This window comes from Danio aesculapii, chromosome 13 (assembly GCF_903798145.1).
Source record: "Danio aesculapii chromosome 13, fDanAes4.1, whole genome shotgun sequence".
Lineage (NCBI taxonomy): Eukaryota > Metazoa > Chordata > Actinopteri > Cypriniformes > Danionidae > Danio > Danio aesculapii.
In genome coordinates, this window is record NC_079447.1 from 26,344,061 (window position 1) to 26,363,449 (window position 19,389).

A 19,389-nucleotide genomic window follows, 5' to 3' on the forward strand; every position below is an offset into this window, starting at 1 on the left:
GTTTATCTATCCCCACACATTTTTATCATCACATGATCTCATAACAAAGTCACATTACTTTTTTTATGTGCATACTGGAATTTGTTCAGTAAAAGTGTTTAAGTCGCAGTTCATGTGCATCTTTTCTTATCGAATAAAAAGTCTATCCTACTCAGTTATGCGCATATTTTTTTACTTTAATTTTCAGTTTCATTTTTCAAACTTATGTGCATCTTTTTTTTTTATGCGCATATCAAAAGTGTACAGTACATAAAAATAGGTGGATGGAAAAGTAGCTAATGATCACCTCAGATACATCACATGTGCTTTGTTCAGTGGTAAATGCTAACAGTGTGAGTTTGAATGCCATTTTACATGACATTCCTTCCCGTACTACTGAAAGCAGCAGCAGATAGTTCAACTTAGATCTTGAAAATGAAATAAATCGTTTGAAATTAAACTTTAAAACTAAACACATGAGTGATTCAGCTTGTACATTTAATAATGTTAAAGAGATTATATATTAAATAGATTATAAACCTTACCATTTTGTGAGTGAGTGCACATAGTCTCTGCTTTTGAATGGCTGTATTTAAATTTCTGGTGCCAACGGCCGAATTGCTTATCACTGCAAATCTCCTCACGTAACACGCGATTACAATGTACAGTAACCTGCTCATCTAATGTTTATGTTCGTGATATTTATAATATTTGCTGATTAACTACCTCATGTGGAACTCTGAATCTGCATCTCATTTCGGAGTCTGCTACTGTCCACCGGAGGTTGCATTTCGGTCATGAGCGCATGCTTTGAGAGCCTTTCTGAACAAATGAATGAATGAAATATGCTGTTTTCCAACAAGGCAACCCGGGGTGCTGAAATATAATTGGCTAATGTGGCATTGGGCAGATTAAAATAACCAAAACAAAGACAGCGTTCCAGCACGTAACAGACATTTTCAAAGCAGAATATCTGACTTTAGCATTGCTTTTCAGATAAACAAGAATGTTCACTTGCCGTGTATCTTAAATATCTGTAAACATGGTATTTGTATGCTTTAGAAGAGTCAAAAACTTACATACAGCACCTTTAAATCCTATGATGACTTTGTATATGTAATATAATTATTTTTTAGAAAGTAAACGATTAAAAAACAATAAACGCCTAATTTTAATCTTGGCTTTTTCAATAACTTGTTAATATCTTGTTAAAAAAACAAAAAGGACACCAACAAAGCATCAAATCTCATATTTAGTCTCTCTGAGATGTGAAATTCTGCATGTAAAATTGAGTATTGCGACGGCTCATATTTGTTCCCACAGGGTGAGAAGGCTCAGGTGGACTCATCATCTCTATATGTGCTTGACCTGCACTTCACACAATCCTCCTCTGCTTAGCAAAGACGCCTCAGTCTCACAACCCCCCCACCCATTCCTCTGCTTCTCCTCCACAGTCCATGTTTGCATATCGCCATTCGGATAATTAGAGGTTTTTTTTTTAATTCTCCCACAATCCATTAAAAAGATGCAAGATAAAAATTTCAACATCTGGTCAAGGAAACTTTTCTCGCTTCAGAATGTTAATGATGGTCAAGCATTAATCTGCGGTACAGACTGTGAATAAACACTGCGCCCTTTCAACCTGCGAGCTGAAAGAGAGAAAGCAGAAAAAAAACGCACGCAGAAAAAAAAAGATAAATGGCGGAGCTATGATTAAACAGCTCTTGATAGTGCTGAAGATTCTGCCACCTTTGTTATTGTAATGATCTTATCTGTAAACAACCCAATTAAAGGAAATCCGTACCCACCTCTCCCGATGATAAAAACATAAAGAGAAAAGGAGGTGGAAACACAAACACACACACATACTGCAAGCCTCAAAATGTAATGGTGCTGTGGAACTAATAGTAAGTGGCAGTCTATGAGACGAAAATATGCAACGTACAGATTTTTCGTGGGTGGTAGGCGATGGAAATTCAATCTCCAACACATCTTTCATATTCTGTAGGACAGTGCAGTCAGGGTTCCTGAGAAGAGATGAGGAAATCAGACCTTCGTGCACTAATTAAACACACGCAGTCATGAAGCTATAATGAATACAGTTCAGTGATTACTGCCCAAAAAATGCAGGCTATCACTGTGAGAATCAACGTATGGGCCAAGACATTCTCACTGTGCGGTTTCTGATTCATTTTACACTGTAATGCAGATATGCACACACACACACAAAAATCTGCTGCAAATAAAATAGCACATTTATGCAGAAATCAATGCAGCATCCCCACAGATCAGCTTCAGCTTGAATATATGTATAACATGTTTGCTTACCATAAGTGCATATTGGCATTCAACTTATTCCTTAAAGGAGTGACCACTGAAAGACACACAAAAGTGTTACTATTTTTTAACAGAATTGGTGGAATAATTGTCAAAATACAACAATATCTATCTATCAATCTGTCTGTCTGTCTGTCTGTCTGTCTGTCTGTCTATCTATCTATCTGTCTATCTATATAAAAGGTCAAATACTAAAAAGATGATTTTTTTATCGATACAATTTTTGTATAATCCCTCAACATATAATAATTGCTTCTAAGTATAACCACTATATATGCTCACTGGCCACTTTATTAGGTACACTTTACAAGTACAAGGTTGGACCCATTTTGCCTTCAGAACTGCCTTAATCCTTCGTAGCATAGATTTAACAAGGTACTGGAATTTTGGTCCATATTGACATGATGGCATCATATAGTTGCTGCAGATTTGTCTGCTGCACATCCATGATGCGAATCTCCCGTTTGAGATCTGGTGATTGTGGAGGCCATTTGAGTACAGTGAACTCATTGTCATGTTCAAGAAACCAGTCTGGGATGATTCAGGCTTTATGACATGGTGCGTTATCCTTCTCGAAGTAACTATCAGAAGATGGGTACACTGTGGTCATAAAGAGATGGACATGGTCAGCAACAATACTCAGGCGTTGGCATGATGCTCAATTGGTACTAATGGCGTCCAAAAGTGTGTCAAGAAAATATCCCCCACACCATTACACCACCACCACCACGAACCATTGATACAAGGCAGGATGGATCCATGCTTTCATGTTGTTGATGCCAAATTCTAACCCTACCATGCAAATGTCGCAGCATAAATCGAATCTCATCAGACCAGGCAACGTTTTTCCAATCTTCTATTGTCCAATTTTGATGAGCCTGTGCGAATTGTAGCCTCAGTTTCCTGCTCTTAGCTGACAGGAGTGGCACCCGGTGTGGTCTTCTGCTGCTGTAACCCATCTGCCTCAAGTGCCTCAAATGCTCTACTGCATACCTCGATTGTAACGAGTGGTTATTTGAGTTACTGTTGCCTTTCTATCAGCTCGAACCAGTGTGGCCATTCTCCTCTGACCTCTGGCATCAACAAGGCATTTGTGCCCACAGAATTGCCGCTCACTGGATATTTTGTCTTTTTTTGAACCATTCTCTGTAAACCCTAGAGATGGTTGTGCGTGAATCAGCAGTTTCTGAAATACTAAACAACAACCATGCCACATTCAATGTCACTTAAATCACCTTTCTTCCCCATTCTGATGCTCGGTTTGAACTGTAGCAGATCGTCTTGACCATGTCTACATGCCTAAATGCATTGAGTTGCTGCCATTTAACAAATAAAATTTGCGTTAATGAGCAGTTGGGCAGGTGTACCTAATAAAGTGACAGGTGAGTGTATTTACTAATAAAAATGAAACATTTACTTAATGACAGTAAAATGTCACTGTAACTGTCTATATATTTAATATTTAATAAAATAACGTATTTAAATGTAATTCATTTAGTTAATAAAGCTGTATTCAGTAGTAATGTATTGTTTGTTATTGCTGTGGTGGTGAAACTGGCATTGAAAACTATTAAATTTGACAAGATACATTGATGACCTTAACACAGTTAAGCTGTTATCTGTTCTCATTTTCAGTTATTCGTTATTAAAACAAACACACATATTTTAGTTTTTATAATAGCAATACACACTGGACTTCATAATGTCTGCAAAGCACTGGGGGACAAAAAAGCCATCAACATAAATCATATCAATCAATCTGCATGGCAAAAAAAAAACAAGCCCGGGGGAGTGTTGTATATGAAGGCAAGAACGCTGCTCACCCCCCTAATGTAGCCGAGCAGTTTCAATTAACTCTACCTCATCTCTCATTCAGCGTTCCTCACCTGATCGCCGAGCGCTGACAGACAATGCACAACCACGTCATTTCTTACCTCTAATCTCTATTCTCTCCCAAGAAATGCCACAGTAGAGCGGCCGAAAGAACAGGGCATTTCCTACTGTGACAAACCGTCTGACAGAAAGGGAAATATTCAAATAATTCAAATAAAACGCGCTCATCATGGCTGTTCCACCCGAGAGATCAATCTGGGAGGAACGTGATAGCCGCACTCTCTGTTTGTCATTTGTAAATGCAAAAAGCAATATTTCTGTCTGACCCCGCGCTCGGAGGGTCCGCGGCTGCCACCGTCTTGACTATTGAAGTGTGGATTTAATATCAATGAATAACATTGCTAGGCAACCGACAATGTGTTCTGTGTGCCATTGTCAGCCAAGCATGACCTTGGATTTAAAGAAACAATCACGGCGGCTTAAATAGAGCAAACTGACCTCCATTCCAGCACCATCTCACTCCGAATCTAAAAGCACGTTGCGCCGCAAACATATTGCGGGCTGTCAGCTCGGCCGCTCCGACTGTAGCGCTGCTGTCTAAATGCAGTAAAGCATTTACAGCATGTGCACTTATGTACGGAGGTAATTGAAAAACAAGAGCATGAGAGTGAGGCATGAGTCTTCACATCCGAGCTGCCTCTCACACGCAGGAAAGCGTAATAAAAGCTCTATGGAGATAAACAGAGAGATCTGCAGATATGAAAAATGCCTACCGTGCTCAGCCCCGAGCAAACAGCACTCCGGCAGCATTTTGGGGTGTCTGGGGTCAATTTGTACCTTTATTGAGACATTGTTTCCTGGGGAAGAACAGTGATATGGCAGCTTAATATCATAGGGAATCATTGTGAATGGGCATTGTTGGATGGTGGATAATCTGCTGGTAATGAGATTCAAATGTAGTAATATGATGTCACCAATGGCGATTCTTCTGGTGGAGTCTGCTTTTGTGGGTTTTTCTGGTTCCAGCACCCATGTCTTCTCATCGATCTCATCCAGCACTGACCAAAAGTCAGACAGAGCCTCCACGTTTAACAGGAACTGGCTGTGGATGTTGGCCAAGGTGCTCTGGGTGTTGAAATAAAAGACAATAAATTAGTCCTAATATTTAATGTATTTCTGATTGAGAATTGGCATTTGGCTTAAAGACACTAAAGGCACCGAGTAGAAGTAGTAGGTCCAATATAGCCTTCGCAAAGTTCCATACCCTTCACTATACCCAAAAACTAGAAGTACATTTCATGGTGACTACATGTGGTTGGCTTGGTATCGGCAAAGACTATAGAATACACAAGACGTGTCACTCGTATAGTTTTGAATAGGGGGAAAAGTGTAATGGTCAATATGACAAATGAAGCCCCGCCTTGTAGTATAGGAGCCAATCACTGACTACGTTTACATGGACACCAATAATTCGATTTTAATGTGATTTAAGACAATACTCTGATTAAGAGACTAGCATATATTTGATTAATTTAATCCGATTAAGATCATAATCGAACTAAAGAGAAACCGAATTAAGGCATGTGGAGTATGCCGATTTTAGTCACATTATTGAAGTGCAGTACAGACATGTAAACATCTTAATCGAACTATTACTGTCATTTAGGGCTTTTCGCTGCGTTTTGCGACAGGATAGTCTACACACACGGCTGTTTGTCATGCTGCGCCTACCGAGTCAGTGCAGACCACAGACACCTGCATCGTGAAATGTGGAGGCTTTTTTCTTCCATTCAGCATGCGGTATGAAGTTCTATTAAAACAACATTCTTCCAGCAGTTTATAGTTGCATCCAATATCTCTTTTGTCACAGGGGCCATGCCCGAATGAAAGTGAAAGTGCCAAACTGCAGTTAAAGTCGACAAATTAACAATGAAACACCCGAAATTACATGAAACTCCGGTGGAAATGCGGATAGCCCGGTGATGCAATGACGTAAATTTATGTATGTGCTATTACATGTAAAACGGGATCATGAAAGAAACATTTAAAAAGCAACTCATGTAAACACAATCTTATTATTGTCTTAATTAGATTAAGGCAAATAATTCGATTACTGATGTCTATGTTAACGTAGTCATTGATTGACATAGACTGATGATTGGGGAGGGGCTTAGACCAGAGTTTCTGCCGATTTTGTGTGATTCGAATGTTTAGAAAAGAAACTAAAGAGACAGTAGTTTCATTTTACTTGTAATTGCTAATATGAAATTTAACTGTAAGCTTGGCAAGCACACTTGGAGAATCTGATGTTTCCCCATTCAAACAGAAAACAGAAAGGCATTTCAAAGATGGCCGCGAGTGAAATGACTTAAAGGGATTTTGGTATTGATAACAAGTGTTTGTGAGGCCGAGAGCCATGGGAGTCTAGTGGAGTAATTGTTTAACAAGCTCCAGATGGAATCTTTTGTTTTGGGTTTATCTTATGATTAAAGTTTTTGAACATTTACTCCATTTGGAACAATCATTCCTTAAACAAGTGTGAGTTTGAGATACATCTACTATTATAGTAGCATTGCATGCATTTCTGGCATGAACCCAAAACACTGGCAAAGAAACTCGACATGGTGGAACATAGAAATCCCCTCTGCCTACTAGCATTTCAGAATGCAGTGGGATTTTCTTTGTTCCACTGTGTTGAGTTTCTTTGCCAGTGTTTTGGGTTTACTAGCATTTCAGAAGTGTTATTGCACAGGCAGAATGCAGAGGTATACTGTATATGCTCACGATTGTGTTGAACACAATGTATGTGCTGTGGGGTAGAGCAATCTCCTGACACAGAAGTATAAATCAGACCTCTTGGATAAACATGCTTTGTTGAAATTGTTTGTTCTGACAATATAACTTTATACATTTTTATACTTCCATTTTATTTCCCTTTACTGTTCTGAACAGTTAAATTTAAAATATTAATTTGTATTAATTAATCAATTAATTACTTTAAATTTAAAGATTAATTTGAGAGGAAATAAATGACCTGTTCATGATGTTTCTAAATGGTTGTGTATGTGTGTATTTATGCATGTATTTATTTTGGGCGGTGCGGTGGCGCAGTGGTTAGCATTGTCATCTCACAGCAAGAAGGTCGCTGGTTTGAGCCCCGGCTGGGTCAGGTGGCGTTTCTGTGTGGAGTTTGCATGTTCTCCCCATGTTCACATGGGTTTTCTCCCGGTTCTCTGGTTTCCCCCACAGTCAAAAGACATGTGCTACAGGTGAATTGAATAAGCTAAATTGCCCGTAGTGTTTGAGTGTGAATGAGAGTGTATGGGTGTTTCCCAGTGCTGGTTTATGGCTGGAAGTGTATCCGCTGCGTAAAACCAATGTGGGATAAGTTGGCGGTTCATTCCACTGTGGAATAAATAAAGGGACCCCTCATAAATAAAGAGACTAAGCCAAAGGAAAATGAATGAATGCATTTATTTTAAACTTGAATGAATGTACATTTATTTTCCGAATAAAATAACATAATTTTTTGACTTTAAAAAAAGCTCATTTGATCCTGAGACACAAGTGCAACATATTTTTCAGAAAATATGGTTAGGCCTATAGTAAATTATCTCTGGAAAGCGTAAAATGACTGTATTTAAATTTAGAAATAGAACAGTAAAATCCACTATGTTTAAACATCTCAGTTTGAATGGACATGACGCCTCTCATCCAGCAGTTGTACTCTTAAACGTTTTTATTTATTCCCCCATCTCTCAGAAGTGCCTAGACACAAGAAATACCATCGTTTTAAATTCTCATGCGACTCTTGATATGCAGGAACAAGTGTGTTTTTTTCTTACTCTGACATTGGCCGGGCTGTCTTTAATAACTCCTGAACACTTCTGCATATGGAAGATGTTGATACTGTCCACATGTCTGGTTTCATATCACTGCTTTATACAAACTCTTCAGCCCTCTACCATCAACACTCGTGAAGGAAAAAAAAAAAAAAAAGAAACGTTCCCACTGAAGCCTTGCCAAGTCTTCATCAACTACCTGTCAACAAACCATTGATTAAAGCACCAACCAAGAACAAATCAAATACAAAAAGTGACTGAACAGGAAAAGACCAAAACTCATACATCAGCAAACAAGAGAATTTTTAGCAATGGCGTTTGATCATGGAGAACCACAGACGCCCCATCCACAGTTCAGCGTAACGGCTTCCTCTAATTCTAACATACACAAACACAGTAGGCCTCGGTTTCCTTTAGAGCTGTCCAGTGGTGAGGCAGAGCTAATGGTTTGAGTTTGACCGCTCATAAATCACAGCCGATGATTGACAGCTGATGGGGTTTGGCCTCGTTTCACTCCACGCTGTCAAAGTGAGGGAGCACAGGTCGCCCACGCCGCGCTGACCTCAGACCCACACTCCTCGCTTTCCACCCGGCTGCCAATTCAAGGTCTTTAATCTCGGCCCAGAATCAGAACACTTCAGTCTGGACACCAGATCCTCTCTGCTTAATGCCACGACCGGTGCTTTATTTTTAGATGAATAGGCTTATTAAGTGTCAAAGAGACGGCAGCACTTGAGCTGAAAGTCGGTGGAATTTTGAAATCAAAACTTCAGACTTCTAAAATGACGCAACCGTGTGCGATAAAGTCTACAAACAACACTGAAGACAGTTGGAAACCTTGTAAACATTGATTTGCTTAGTATTTGTTTGGACATCGACGATTCCAGGTTTCCAACATTCTTCAATATATCTTCCTTTGTTTTCAACAGAACAACAACAACTCAAATCGCTTTGCAACAAGTCAAGGGTGGGTAAATGAGAACAGGATTTTCTGAACTTCTTTACGTCGTCTTTAACAATCCCAATTACATCCATTGAGCATTACGGAATACATTTTTCTCTTTGTGCAATTATTGATTTATTTACTTGACTATCCCTTTAAGTGAACTGCAGACAGCAACGTATTGCTTATACCCACATTCTACAAGCTTTTAGGTTTTTTTATTATTAAAAATACAACTTTTATATTCAATAAGATATAAAAAATTCAAGGAAAATAGAATAAGGGGCAAAAATCTAATTTCTTTAGGCTGGACATGACTTTTGGGAAGCTAATGTATTTAACATCTGAATCTATCCTTGATTTTAAAGGTTAATACATTCAACAATGCATACACCCATAAAAAAGACAAGAACAAGTCAAATCTGCAGGTGTTTTGAACTATGTAAATCATTATGTTACATTTTAAAATGGCAGAAATGTATGTAAATATAGAGGCAAGTTTCACTGCTTAATGAAAACAATAACAGAGAATACTTGATGAGATTGTAATCATACAGTTGAAGTCAGAATTATTAACCCCCTTTGAATTTTTTTTCTTTTTAAAATATTTCCCAAATGATGTTTAATAGAGCAAGGAAATTTTACAGTATGTCTGATAATATTCTTTCTTCTGGAGAAAGTCTTATTTGTTTTATTTCTGCTAGAATAAAAGCAGTTGTTAATTTTTTATGAACCATTTTAAGGTCAATATTATTAGCCCCTTAAGCTAATTTTTTTTCGACTGTCTATGGAACAAACCATCGTCATACAATAACTTGCCTAATTACCCTAACCTGCCTAGTTAACCTTATTAACCTAGTTAAGCCTTTAAATGTCACTTTAAGCTGTATAGAAGTGTCTTGAAAAATATTAAGTAAAATATTATTTTCTGTCATCTTGGCAAAGATAAAATAAATCAGTTATTAGAAATGAGTTATTAAAACTATTATGTTTAGAAATGTGTTGAAAAAAAAAAATCTTCTCTCAGTTAAACAGAAATTGGGGGAAAAATAAACAGGGGGGCTAATATTTCTGACTTCAACTGTATGATAAGAGTACGAAGAGAAAAAGAGTAGGTGCACAACAGATCCTGAGGCTCTTCGGCTAATATTTTATTTAGTAAAATGTGCGTCCAGTACTGCAACACATTGGTCTGTGTCCTCCACACAAAGTATTGCATAAATGTAAAGTAAAAAGTTAGAATGCTTTCAATAAGTGCATCTTAAAACATTTCCTAGATTAGCACAATATATGTATAAAAGAGCAACGAAGTTATAATGTGATTGAAAGGGAACACAATGAAACAGCCTCCTACTGGTCTGAATTACACCAATTTCTCTTCATTTAAACATTAAATGGAAACATTTAGGATAATTTAAGTACACAAGTCACCAAAATGTTTAACACAGTTTCTTTAGGAGTTTTTTAAGCATTGATTTAATGCTAAATTTTTATATTCTACCTAACAAAAGAAAATGTTCTATCAGGACATTATCTGTCTATTTGAATGTACCTGTACACAGTATACTAGGGGTGTTACAAGTCACAGTTCAGTATGTATTTTGGTTTTGGGGTCACGGTTTGATACAAGTACATTACAACAGAAATAAATAACAAATCTCCACTTTTTTTTTACATGCAGAAGTGTTCACAATCAGCTACAGAACTGAAAAGCTACATGTAAAAAAGCACAAAATAAACAGAACAATGAAAAACAAAACTTTATAATTAGACTGCATATTAAACTTTTAAAAGGTTGAGACCAACCCTCTCCTAACAACAGTAATTGTGCATAAATTAAGTAAGCTTCTAAACTGGAATCTCTTTTATGAAAATGCTAGCACTGACTAGAGGTCCATCATAAAAACGGATGCAGCGGGCAACAACTGTTCAATCTTGCGTGTGTGTAGAGAAAAGGACTCACTTGCTTTTCTATGTAAACATGGTTGACAGACGTGCATGACAATTCACGTCTTCTGCAGCACCTCGCACATAAATGGCGCTCATTAATGTCAGTTACATAGCAGTGGACCAATCAGAAGAACTTACAGGCAGGGCAAGAGTTGCTTGCAAGCTTCTGAGTACCAAGTTGACATGACAATGGCAACATGGTGGAACTATTTAAGTGCTGCATCTCGCTTTTTAAAATGTAGAGACGCATGCTTTGTGAATGGCTGGTAAGTTTTTGCACTACTGAGATTGTTTTCTGTCTAACTCCAGTGACTGCACATCTGGACTGTATTCGCTGTTTGAGTTCTAGAACTGAACTGTCATCACCGTACCATGACAATTTGGGATGAATACATATACCGTCACACCCCAGTATATACAGAATGCATGTATGTACAGTGCATCCGGAAAGTAATCATAGCGCTTCCCTTTTTCACATTTTTTATGTTACAGCCTTATTCCAAAATGGATTAAATTCATTTATTTCCTCAAAATCCTACACACAATACCCCAAAATGACAATGTGAAAAAAAGATTTTTTGAAATTGTTGCAAATTTATTAAAAATAAAAAAAACCTGAAAAATCACATGCACATAAGTAGTCACAGCCTTTGCTCAATACTTTGTTGATGCACCTTTGGGAGCAATTACAGCCTCAAGTCTTTTTGAATATGATGCCACAAGCTCGGCACACCTGTCTTTGGGAATTTTTGCCCATTCCTCTTTGAAGTCCCTCTCAAGCTCTATCAGGTTGGATGGGAAGCAAATGTGTACAGCCATTTTCCAGAGATGTTCAATAGGATTTATGTCTGGGCTCTGACTGGGCCACTCAAGGACATTCACCAAGTTGTTGTAAAGCCACTCCATTGATTTTGGCGGTGTGCTTTGGGTCATTGTCCAACCGTCACCCCAGGCTGAGGTCAAGAGCACCCTGAAGCAGGTTTTCATTCAGGATGTCTTTGTACATTGCTGCATTCATCTTTCTCTCTATCCTGACTAGTCTTCCAGTTCCTGCTGCTAAAAAACATCCCCACAGCATGATGCTGCCACCACCATGCTTCACTGTAGGGATGGTACTAGCCTGGTGATGAGCGGTGCCTGGTTTTCTCCAAGCGTAACGCCCGGCATTCACTCCAAAGGGTTCAATTTTAGTCTCACCAGACCAGAGAATTTTGTTTCTTATGGTCTGACAGTCAACAAGAACGCTGGAGCTCAGACAGAGTGACCATCGGGTTATTGATCACCTCTCTGACTAAGGCCCTTCTTCCCTGATCACTCAGCTTAGATGGCCGGCCAGCTCGAGGAAGAGTCCTGGTGGTTCCAAACATCTTCCACTTAGGAATGATGGGGGCCATTGTGCTCATTGGAACTTTCAGAGCAGCAGAAATTGTTCTGTAACCTTCCCCAGCCTTGTGCCTCGAGACAATCCTGTCTCGGAGGTATACAGACAATTCCTTTGTCTTCATGCTTGGTTTGTGCTTTGACATGCACTGTCAACCCTGGGACCTTATGTAGACAGGTGTATGCCTTTTCAAATCATGTCCAATCAACTGAATTTACCACAGGTGAACTCCAATTAAGCTGCTGAAACATCTCAAGAACGATCAGTGGAAACAGAATGTACCTGAGCTCAATTTAGACCTCCACGGCAAAGGCTGTGAATACTGATGTACATGTGATTTTTTTCAGGTTTTTTATTTTCAATAAAATTGCAACAATTTCAAAAAATCTTTTTTCGCTTTGTCATTGTGAGGTATTGTGGGTAGAATTTTGAGAAAATAAATGAATTTAATCCATTTTGGAATAAGGCTGTAACAAAAAAAATGTAGAAAAAGTGAAGCGCGATGAATACTTTCCGGATGCACTGTATGTATGTATGTGTCACGATCATCAGCGATCATAACTCCTAGATCGCTGGATCTCACACACAAACACACATGGACTACAAATCCGCCATTCATGGACTACATTTTCATACATGCACTCCGTTCACAAACACACATGCTTCCTCATTTTGACTGATTACACCTGCACCACCTGAGGATTATCAAAGACTGATTACACACACTACTTAAGCAGCACACACACTCACTTCCCTTGCCGAGTCTTGTTATCTGTAAAGTGACATTACAACGCATTTCTCCAAGTCTTGTTTCTCCGTGTTTTCATCTTTGCCTTGTTTACCTAGTTTTCCCTGTCTGCCGCCTGCCTTCCGACCTCTCGCCTGATACTTTTGACTACGATTCTGGACTGCCTTTATACATCTGTTTGCACCTGTGTTAACCATTGCCTCCCTGACTTTGAATAAACCTGCACGTGGATCCTAAACCTCAGTTGTCTCTGTCGCTCTCCGTGTTACAGTATGAATGTATGTGTGTATGTATGTATGTATGTACAGTGTAGAATGCATATAATAAAATAAATACTGTCAATTTGATGCAGCATAAAATGCATTTAAACTAAATTAAGTTGCACCACCCAAAAAATAATGTAATAAACTAATTTTTAATCCAATATACAGCATGTACTACACACACACACACACAGACGCACGCACACACAATGTATTTTTGTTGTGATCAGAGGGGAAACTAGATTGATTTTAGATTGTGAGATGTTAAATCACATTTGTCAACAGTAATTTTGAACCATTGTAATACCTCGACCACATAATACAGCCAATCTCAACTGATTTAAGAGGGACAAGACTGGTTGCGTTTATAGGATGAGATCTCATGTGTTTTTCTTTTGTCATATAATTTGTGTGCGCTGATGTTGATTATGTGCCTGATTCTGCGATACATTTCCATACATGTTAAATTGGAGAGCACAGAGGCAGAGCAGTCAGAGCTGGTAATTGAACACAACAAAACAAATCAACTGACTTTGGTTTTCGTAGACAGTTGCACTAAAGCAAGAAATATGCAGACAGGAAAATCAAAAACACAGCAAACACTGGGGAAGAAAAATGTGTTAAGACTAGGACATATTAATGTGAACGAGCCTTTCCGGACGCCACACAGGACGAAATGCTCTGATATAGGAAAAAGAGCATGAAACAAATATAATGGGTCATTGTGCCAATACAGCACACACAATTTAGCATCGCACAGGTGCAAAGACGCAGCAATTATTTCCCAATTAATGCCGGTTGTGTGATTATAGTTATGCTTTTATTTAAATATATGGTGCAGGCGAGATGTCCTCGTAATTGAATTTCTCTTGGAAATGTGCCTGAAATGTGGAACGGCACAATGAATTCCTCCCCAGTGAGGTGACAGCATGTGCACTGTTCTGTTAACTCTACCAATTAGGTCCCGCCTCATAATGTTCAATGGTGCATTTTCAGTCATTTAGTGAACAAGTGTCAAGTAAATAAATCAATAAGTGCACAAAGAGAAATATGTATTCCTTAATGCTCAATGTCTATAATTGTGGTGGTTAAGGACGACGTAAAGAAGTAATTCAGGGCTTAACAAATCGTTCATTTATCACATTAGTGGAAAAAAGCCAAAAATGTTCCCAGCACTAACATTATTGGAAGTATACATGAAGATGAATTTACATTAATATTTAATCACTTGTCTTCATGAGGTTAGTTCTGGGGTTCTTAGCAGATTAAAACTAAAAACTTTAACTTTTTTTTTTTTTACAATTTGAAATAAAGCACTTTAAATGTAAAATAAAAACAGAAAATACAAGAATTAAAATCTGTTTAAATGATCAATAACTTAAATATTCAATGATCCTAAAATTATAGTTCATGCAGTTTTAATTCATGCAGCATTAAACTGGAAATGACAGTTAATGGAATAATTATATTATATTATATTATGTTATATTATATTGTATTATATTATATTATATTATATTATATTATATTATATTATATTATATTATATTATATTATATTATATTATATTATATTATATTATATTATATTATGTTGTTATGTTATGTTATGTTATGTTATGTTATGTTATATTATATTATATTTATTATATTATATTATGATTACAATTAACAATTATTGCTTAAAAGTAAAAAAATTGTATATTAAATAAGTGACTTGAATAAGTTTCATTCATTCAATTAACATTTAAAGCTTTAATCATTTATTTGTAGTTAATGTTAAAAAATGTTTTGTTTTTAAGTAATATTTATATAAAATTTTTAAAAAGTTATTTTTAACTTAATGACATTTCAGTCCTTTTCTTACTTTATTTTTGATGCAGATAACTTTATTTGTTTATTTTTTCCAGAAATGTTAAAAAAAAAAAATCTTACAAATCTTTTGACAAAAATCAATTTTATTTAAGATTTTTCAATACATTTTTTTAGAACAACCTCTTCCCCAACAATTTAACCCCATTACAGATGAGGGAATGCATAAAAAATAATGATGTTATAAAAATAAAAAATAAAAAATATAAAATAAAATAAAATAAAATAAAATAAAATAAATAAAATACTGCCATCATAATTACTTTTCAGGGGATACATTTGTACATCAAGTTACATTGTGTTACATTGTAGTTACCTCAAAATTACATTGGTGATAGGTAGGCTCACACGGAATCTGCGCTGGCAGAATTCCGCAGATTTTCCCCAGATTTTCAGCCCATCATTAATTCTTTTTATTTACTTGAGTAAATGTGTGTAAATCTATATTTATTCAGTTTTTAAATTAATTACAATAATATTATTGACTAATATGAAAATGTTCATCTGATTTATATACAATACAGTTTGTAAAGTAATATTTTCTGCCTTTTAGTAGATATATTATATGAGAGACTTGCTTTGTTTACCAAATAAAGTGAATCTAACTGGATTTGCATTTTAAACATTAAATAAAAGTTTAAAAATTATTTTTTTTTTATTTCACATATTAAGGTTTTAGTTATGATACTCCCAAAATAATTCCGCAGAAATTCGCAGATTTTTACCAAAATTCCCCGCAGAAACATCAAAAAACGTTCGCAGATTCCGTCTGGCCCAGATGGGTTAAGTAACCTATTATATACATATCTATATATGTTTTAATACTTTTCGACCTCTTCAGAAAAATATCCGTCTTCTTTTGTAGACATGCAGTAATTTTTTCCATTACATAGACCTGTTTAAGTCTCTGAATCCACTAATCCACCTTTGGAGAACCTTCTTCCATCCAATGTAATGTTATCATTTTTTTGCAACAAGCAATAATATCCTTAGGACAAATCTTGTTTCATCATTAAACATTTCTTTGTTACTGCAACAAACATGAGTCATATCATGCTCACTTTTCTAAAATAGGTTGTGGGTTAAAAATTGATGCTGTGTGGATTGTTTCTCTGCGTGCGCTCCACGAGTCGGGCCTGGTGGCTTGTTGAGTGTAAATCCTGCTGAGACGCACCTGCACCGCTGCGTCCGCCACCAAACAAAGAGCACACCTCGCCAAATCTCCTGATCCATATTATACATTACTCACAAACTCACTGACTCTCTCACACATGCACAAACACAGTCAGCTGAGCGCAGGTAATCATTACTCATTCAAATGTACGTGAGAGGCAGGCGGACAGGCCTTTCTCTTCCCCGAAACGAGAAGATGCATCAAGACATCAGCAGCGCAGCAGGGCTTCGGTCGACAGAAGGCTGCTGTGTGCTGAGCTGGTCTTCTCTGTCAGAAAGCCATGTTCCACCACCATCCCTCACCCAACACAACGCACAACCCTCCCTAACTCACACCACTGCTGTGCAATGTGCCAAGTCGCTTTCATCCACCTCAAAGTAATTGGAGCAAACGTATGACTGAAGAGGAGCCTGTTTTTTTTGTTACAGGGGAGGAGGCGAAAACAGAGGACGATGATAAAAAGAAAACGACAGTGAAAAATGGGTCTCCGTTCTCGCTTTTAATTGTTATACGTAAGAGGAAAACTCGTCGAGGCTCATTAGAGGCCGCTAACATATGTAGCTTTCCAGATCGCCGTCCTGTCGGTTTATTTGGCACACTTTGAGCCTTTGTGAGGGGAGTTATTGTGTTTTTTTATGAGTGCAACATCAAAGCGGCGGCGGAACGGAGTACCTTTCATCAACAAAAACACACCTTCAAATGCCAAAAAAAACTTTGTTAATTAAAAACGTTGTGTTTTAATTGTTATTTTTTTTAAAGGCCAATTGTAGTAATGTGATTAAAAGCCAAATTGACTTAATAGTAATTTGTTTTGTTCAAAAACTTTTTCAAACTATTTAAAAATATGTACCTGAGAGGTCCACGTGATGACCAGAGGAATTGGAAGATCTGCAGAAAACTCTGGAGCCTCAGCTGGATACTGAACAAAAAGAGAAAATAATTGTGAGAGATAATCATGGTTTAAAACTATAAGGTAAGCAAGGAGGTACATTAACTTATTAGATGCTTTTATCACTCAAAATGTTACTGGTCTGCTATGATCAAAAGTCTGCTATGGTCTTTTTCGGAAAGTTTAAAAGGGCACATATTTTACCCCTTTTTCAAGATTTAAGATAAGTCTTTAGTGTCTTCAGAATGTGTCTGTAAAGTTTCAGCTCAAAACACCCATCACAATATTTATTATACCTTTCAGAATACTGAAATCTACTGCTCTGAACACATTGTAGCTGTTTTTGCTGCCTGTGCCTTTAATGCTAGTTCTCCCCGCTCACAATTCCCACGTGCCTGTCAATGTGTCTGCGTCTCCATCGCATAAACAGCACAGTGACAGACATGAAGGAAGCAGATCTCGCCTAATGTTTGTGAGAAATACTACAGTAAGAACTTTGCCAATAATTATTTGATGTATTTGTTGTGGAGTTAATTCAAGCTTTTCTGAAATGAGTCACACAATGTCAGTACAAAATTCACGCACACACAGTGCGCGCAATTAACTTTGCACTGTTTTTGCATGGCAAATGTGACAGGATACATGTTAATATCCACTGCTGTATGGACATTCGTTAGGTTAATGTACAAAATAAACCTGACTTAACATCCACAAATCGGGATTGAAGCTTCTTCTTTTATAATTGTACTGACATGCGTCTGTGTAAAGATGGTAAATTTGCTGTAATTCATTATAAACACTGTTTTAAAAATGTTTTTAACTTGTGAAATTCATTCTTGATCACATTTGATGATGATTGATGATCACAGCGAGCTGAACAGATCTTTAATTCTCAGTTGCTTTGTGCACATCCTGTCTTGTGAATATGATTTTATGCGTTACATGTTAATACGCTGCAGTCAATCAATTCTGTGGGCGGGGAAACCACACTCTTACATCACATTGTGGTGGGTCTCAAAATGGGAGGGATTTGGATTTTAATGTCAGGAAATTTAAAAAAGAGACCTATTTTGTTTCTATTACTCCAATATGACTGTGAACACACTTGACCTACACACAGCTCTGTCCAAACAGCTTACAAAAGATGATTTTTATCATACTGTAGGTGCCCTTTAAATATAAATGGTAGGATGTAGGCAAGCATTTAGGGCTGTGTATCAGCAAGAATCTGGCTAATAGATATGCCTCATGAAACAAGGTCACAATATAATATACTTAAATATACTTAATATACTTAAATAATATAGCACAGCAATTTATTGCACATTTTTTATTGCTAAATCACTAAACTGCCATTAAAAAACACACCATTAGGGGTGCAATGGATCACAAAATTGTTTATAATGTTACAAAATATGTCCATTTCTTTAACTTTCTTTTGATCGTTTTATTCACCAAAGTCTCCAGAAAGATTCGATTGAATCAATAATCAATCAATCAATCAACCAACATGTTTTTGAGGATAAAAATAATCATATTTGAATATTTTCTGAAGGATCATGTAACACTTAAGACTGGACCAGTGCCCTTTTAAAAAAAAAATGCAATCATTCATATTTTAAAAAGTAATAAAAATAATGTATTATTGTTTTACTGTGTTTTTTACTGTATTCAGCAAATACAGCCTTATTGAACATAAGAGACTACTTTCAAATATATACAGGGTTTCTGCAGGTTTCACAACGTCAAATGTAAGACGTTTTAAGACCTTTTTAAGGCTATTGTGAATTAAATGTCAGACTTATACAGGATAGTATATTATAGTTATTTTTTAGCCACATATTTTAAATACATTGTCAAACAAGCAACCCAGCTGTATGCACACACATTTTTCAACAGAACTAAAAAAAAAGAAAAAAGAAATCTTTAAAAAATATAAAACTAAATGTATGGCCACCAGTCTGTCCAGGTCATCATTTATGGACTATAAATACACAGAGAACTTTTAAACAAATATTATTGTAAGGAATATAACGAAACCATATTGGTAATAAACAGAGTTATTGTATTGAGATTTGTTAAAAGTTCTATCGTGATGATTGTTGGTGACTGGATGCATGTTGGCCTGGTTGCGTAGCTGTACATGGACATAGGAAAATTAAGACTCAATTACAATTAT

The 19,389-nt window shown here is 36.8% G+C and overlaps 1 protein-coding gene across 1 annotated transcript in view; it reads right to left on the reverse strand.

Moving 5' to 3' along the window:
- The window catches only part of LOC130239288 (E3 ubiquitin-protein ligase FANCL-like), a 31,547-nt gene that overhangs the window by 2,877 nt on the left and 9,281 nt on the right, over positions 1-19,389 (reverse strand). The window contains 5 exon segments of the mRNA XM_056470382.1: positions 1,925-2,006; positions 2,308-2,353; positions 4,923-5,006; positions 5,124-5,274; positions 17,172-17,240. Coding sequence (XP_056326357.1) covers positions 1,925-2,006; positions 2,308-2,353; positions 4,923-5,006; positions 5,124-5,274; positions 17,172-17,240 — 432 coding nt within the window.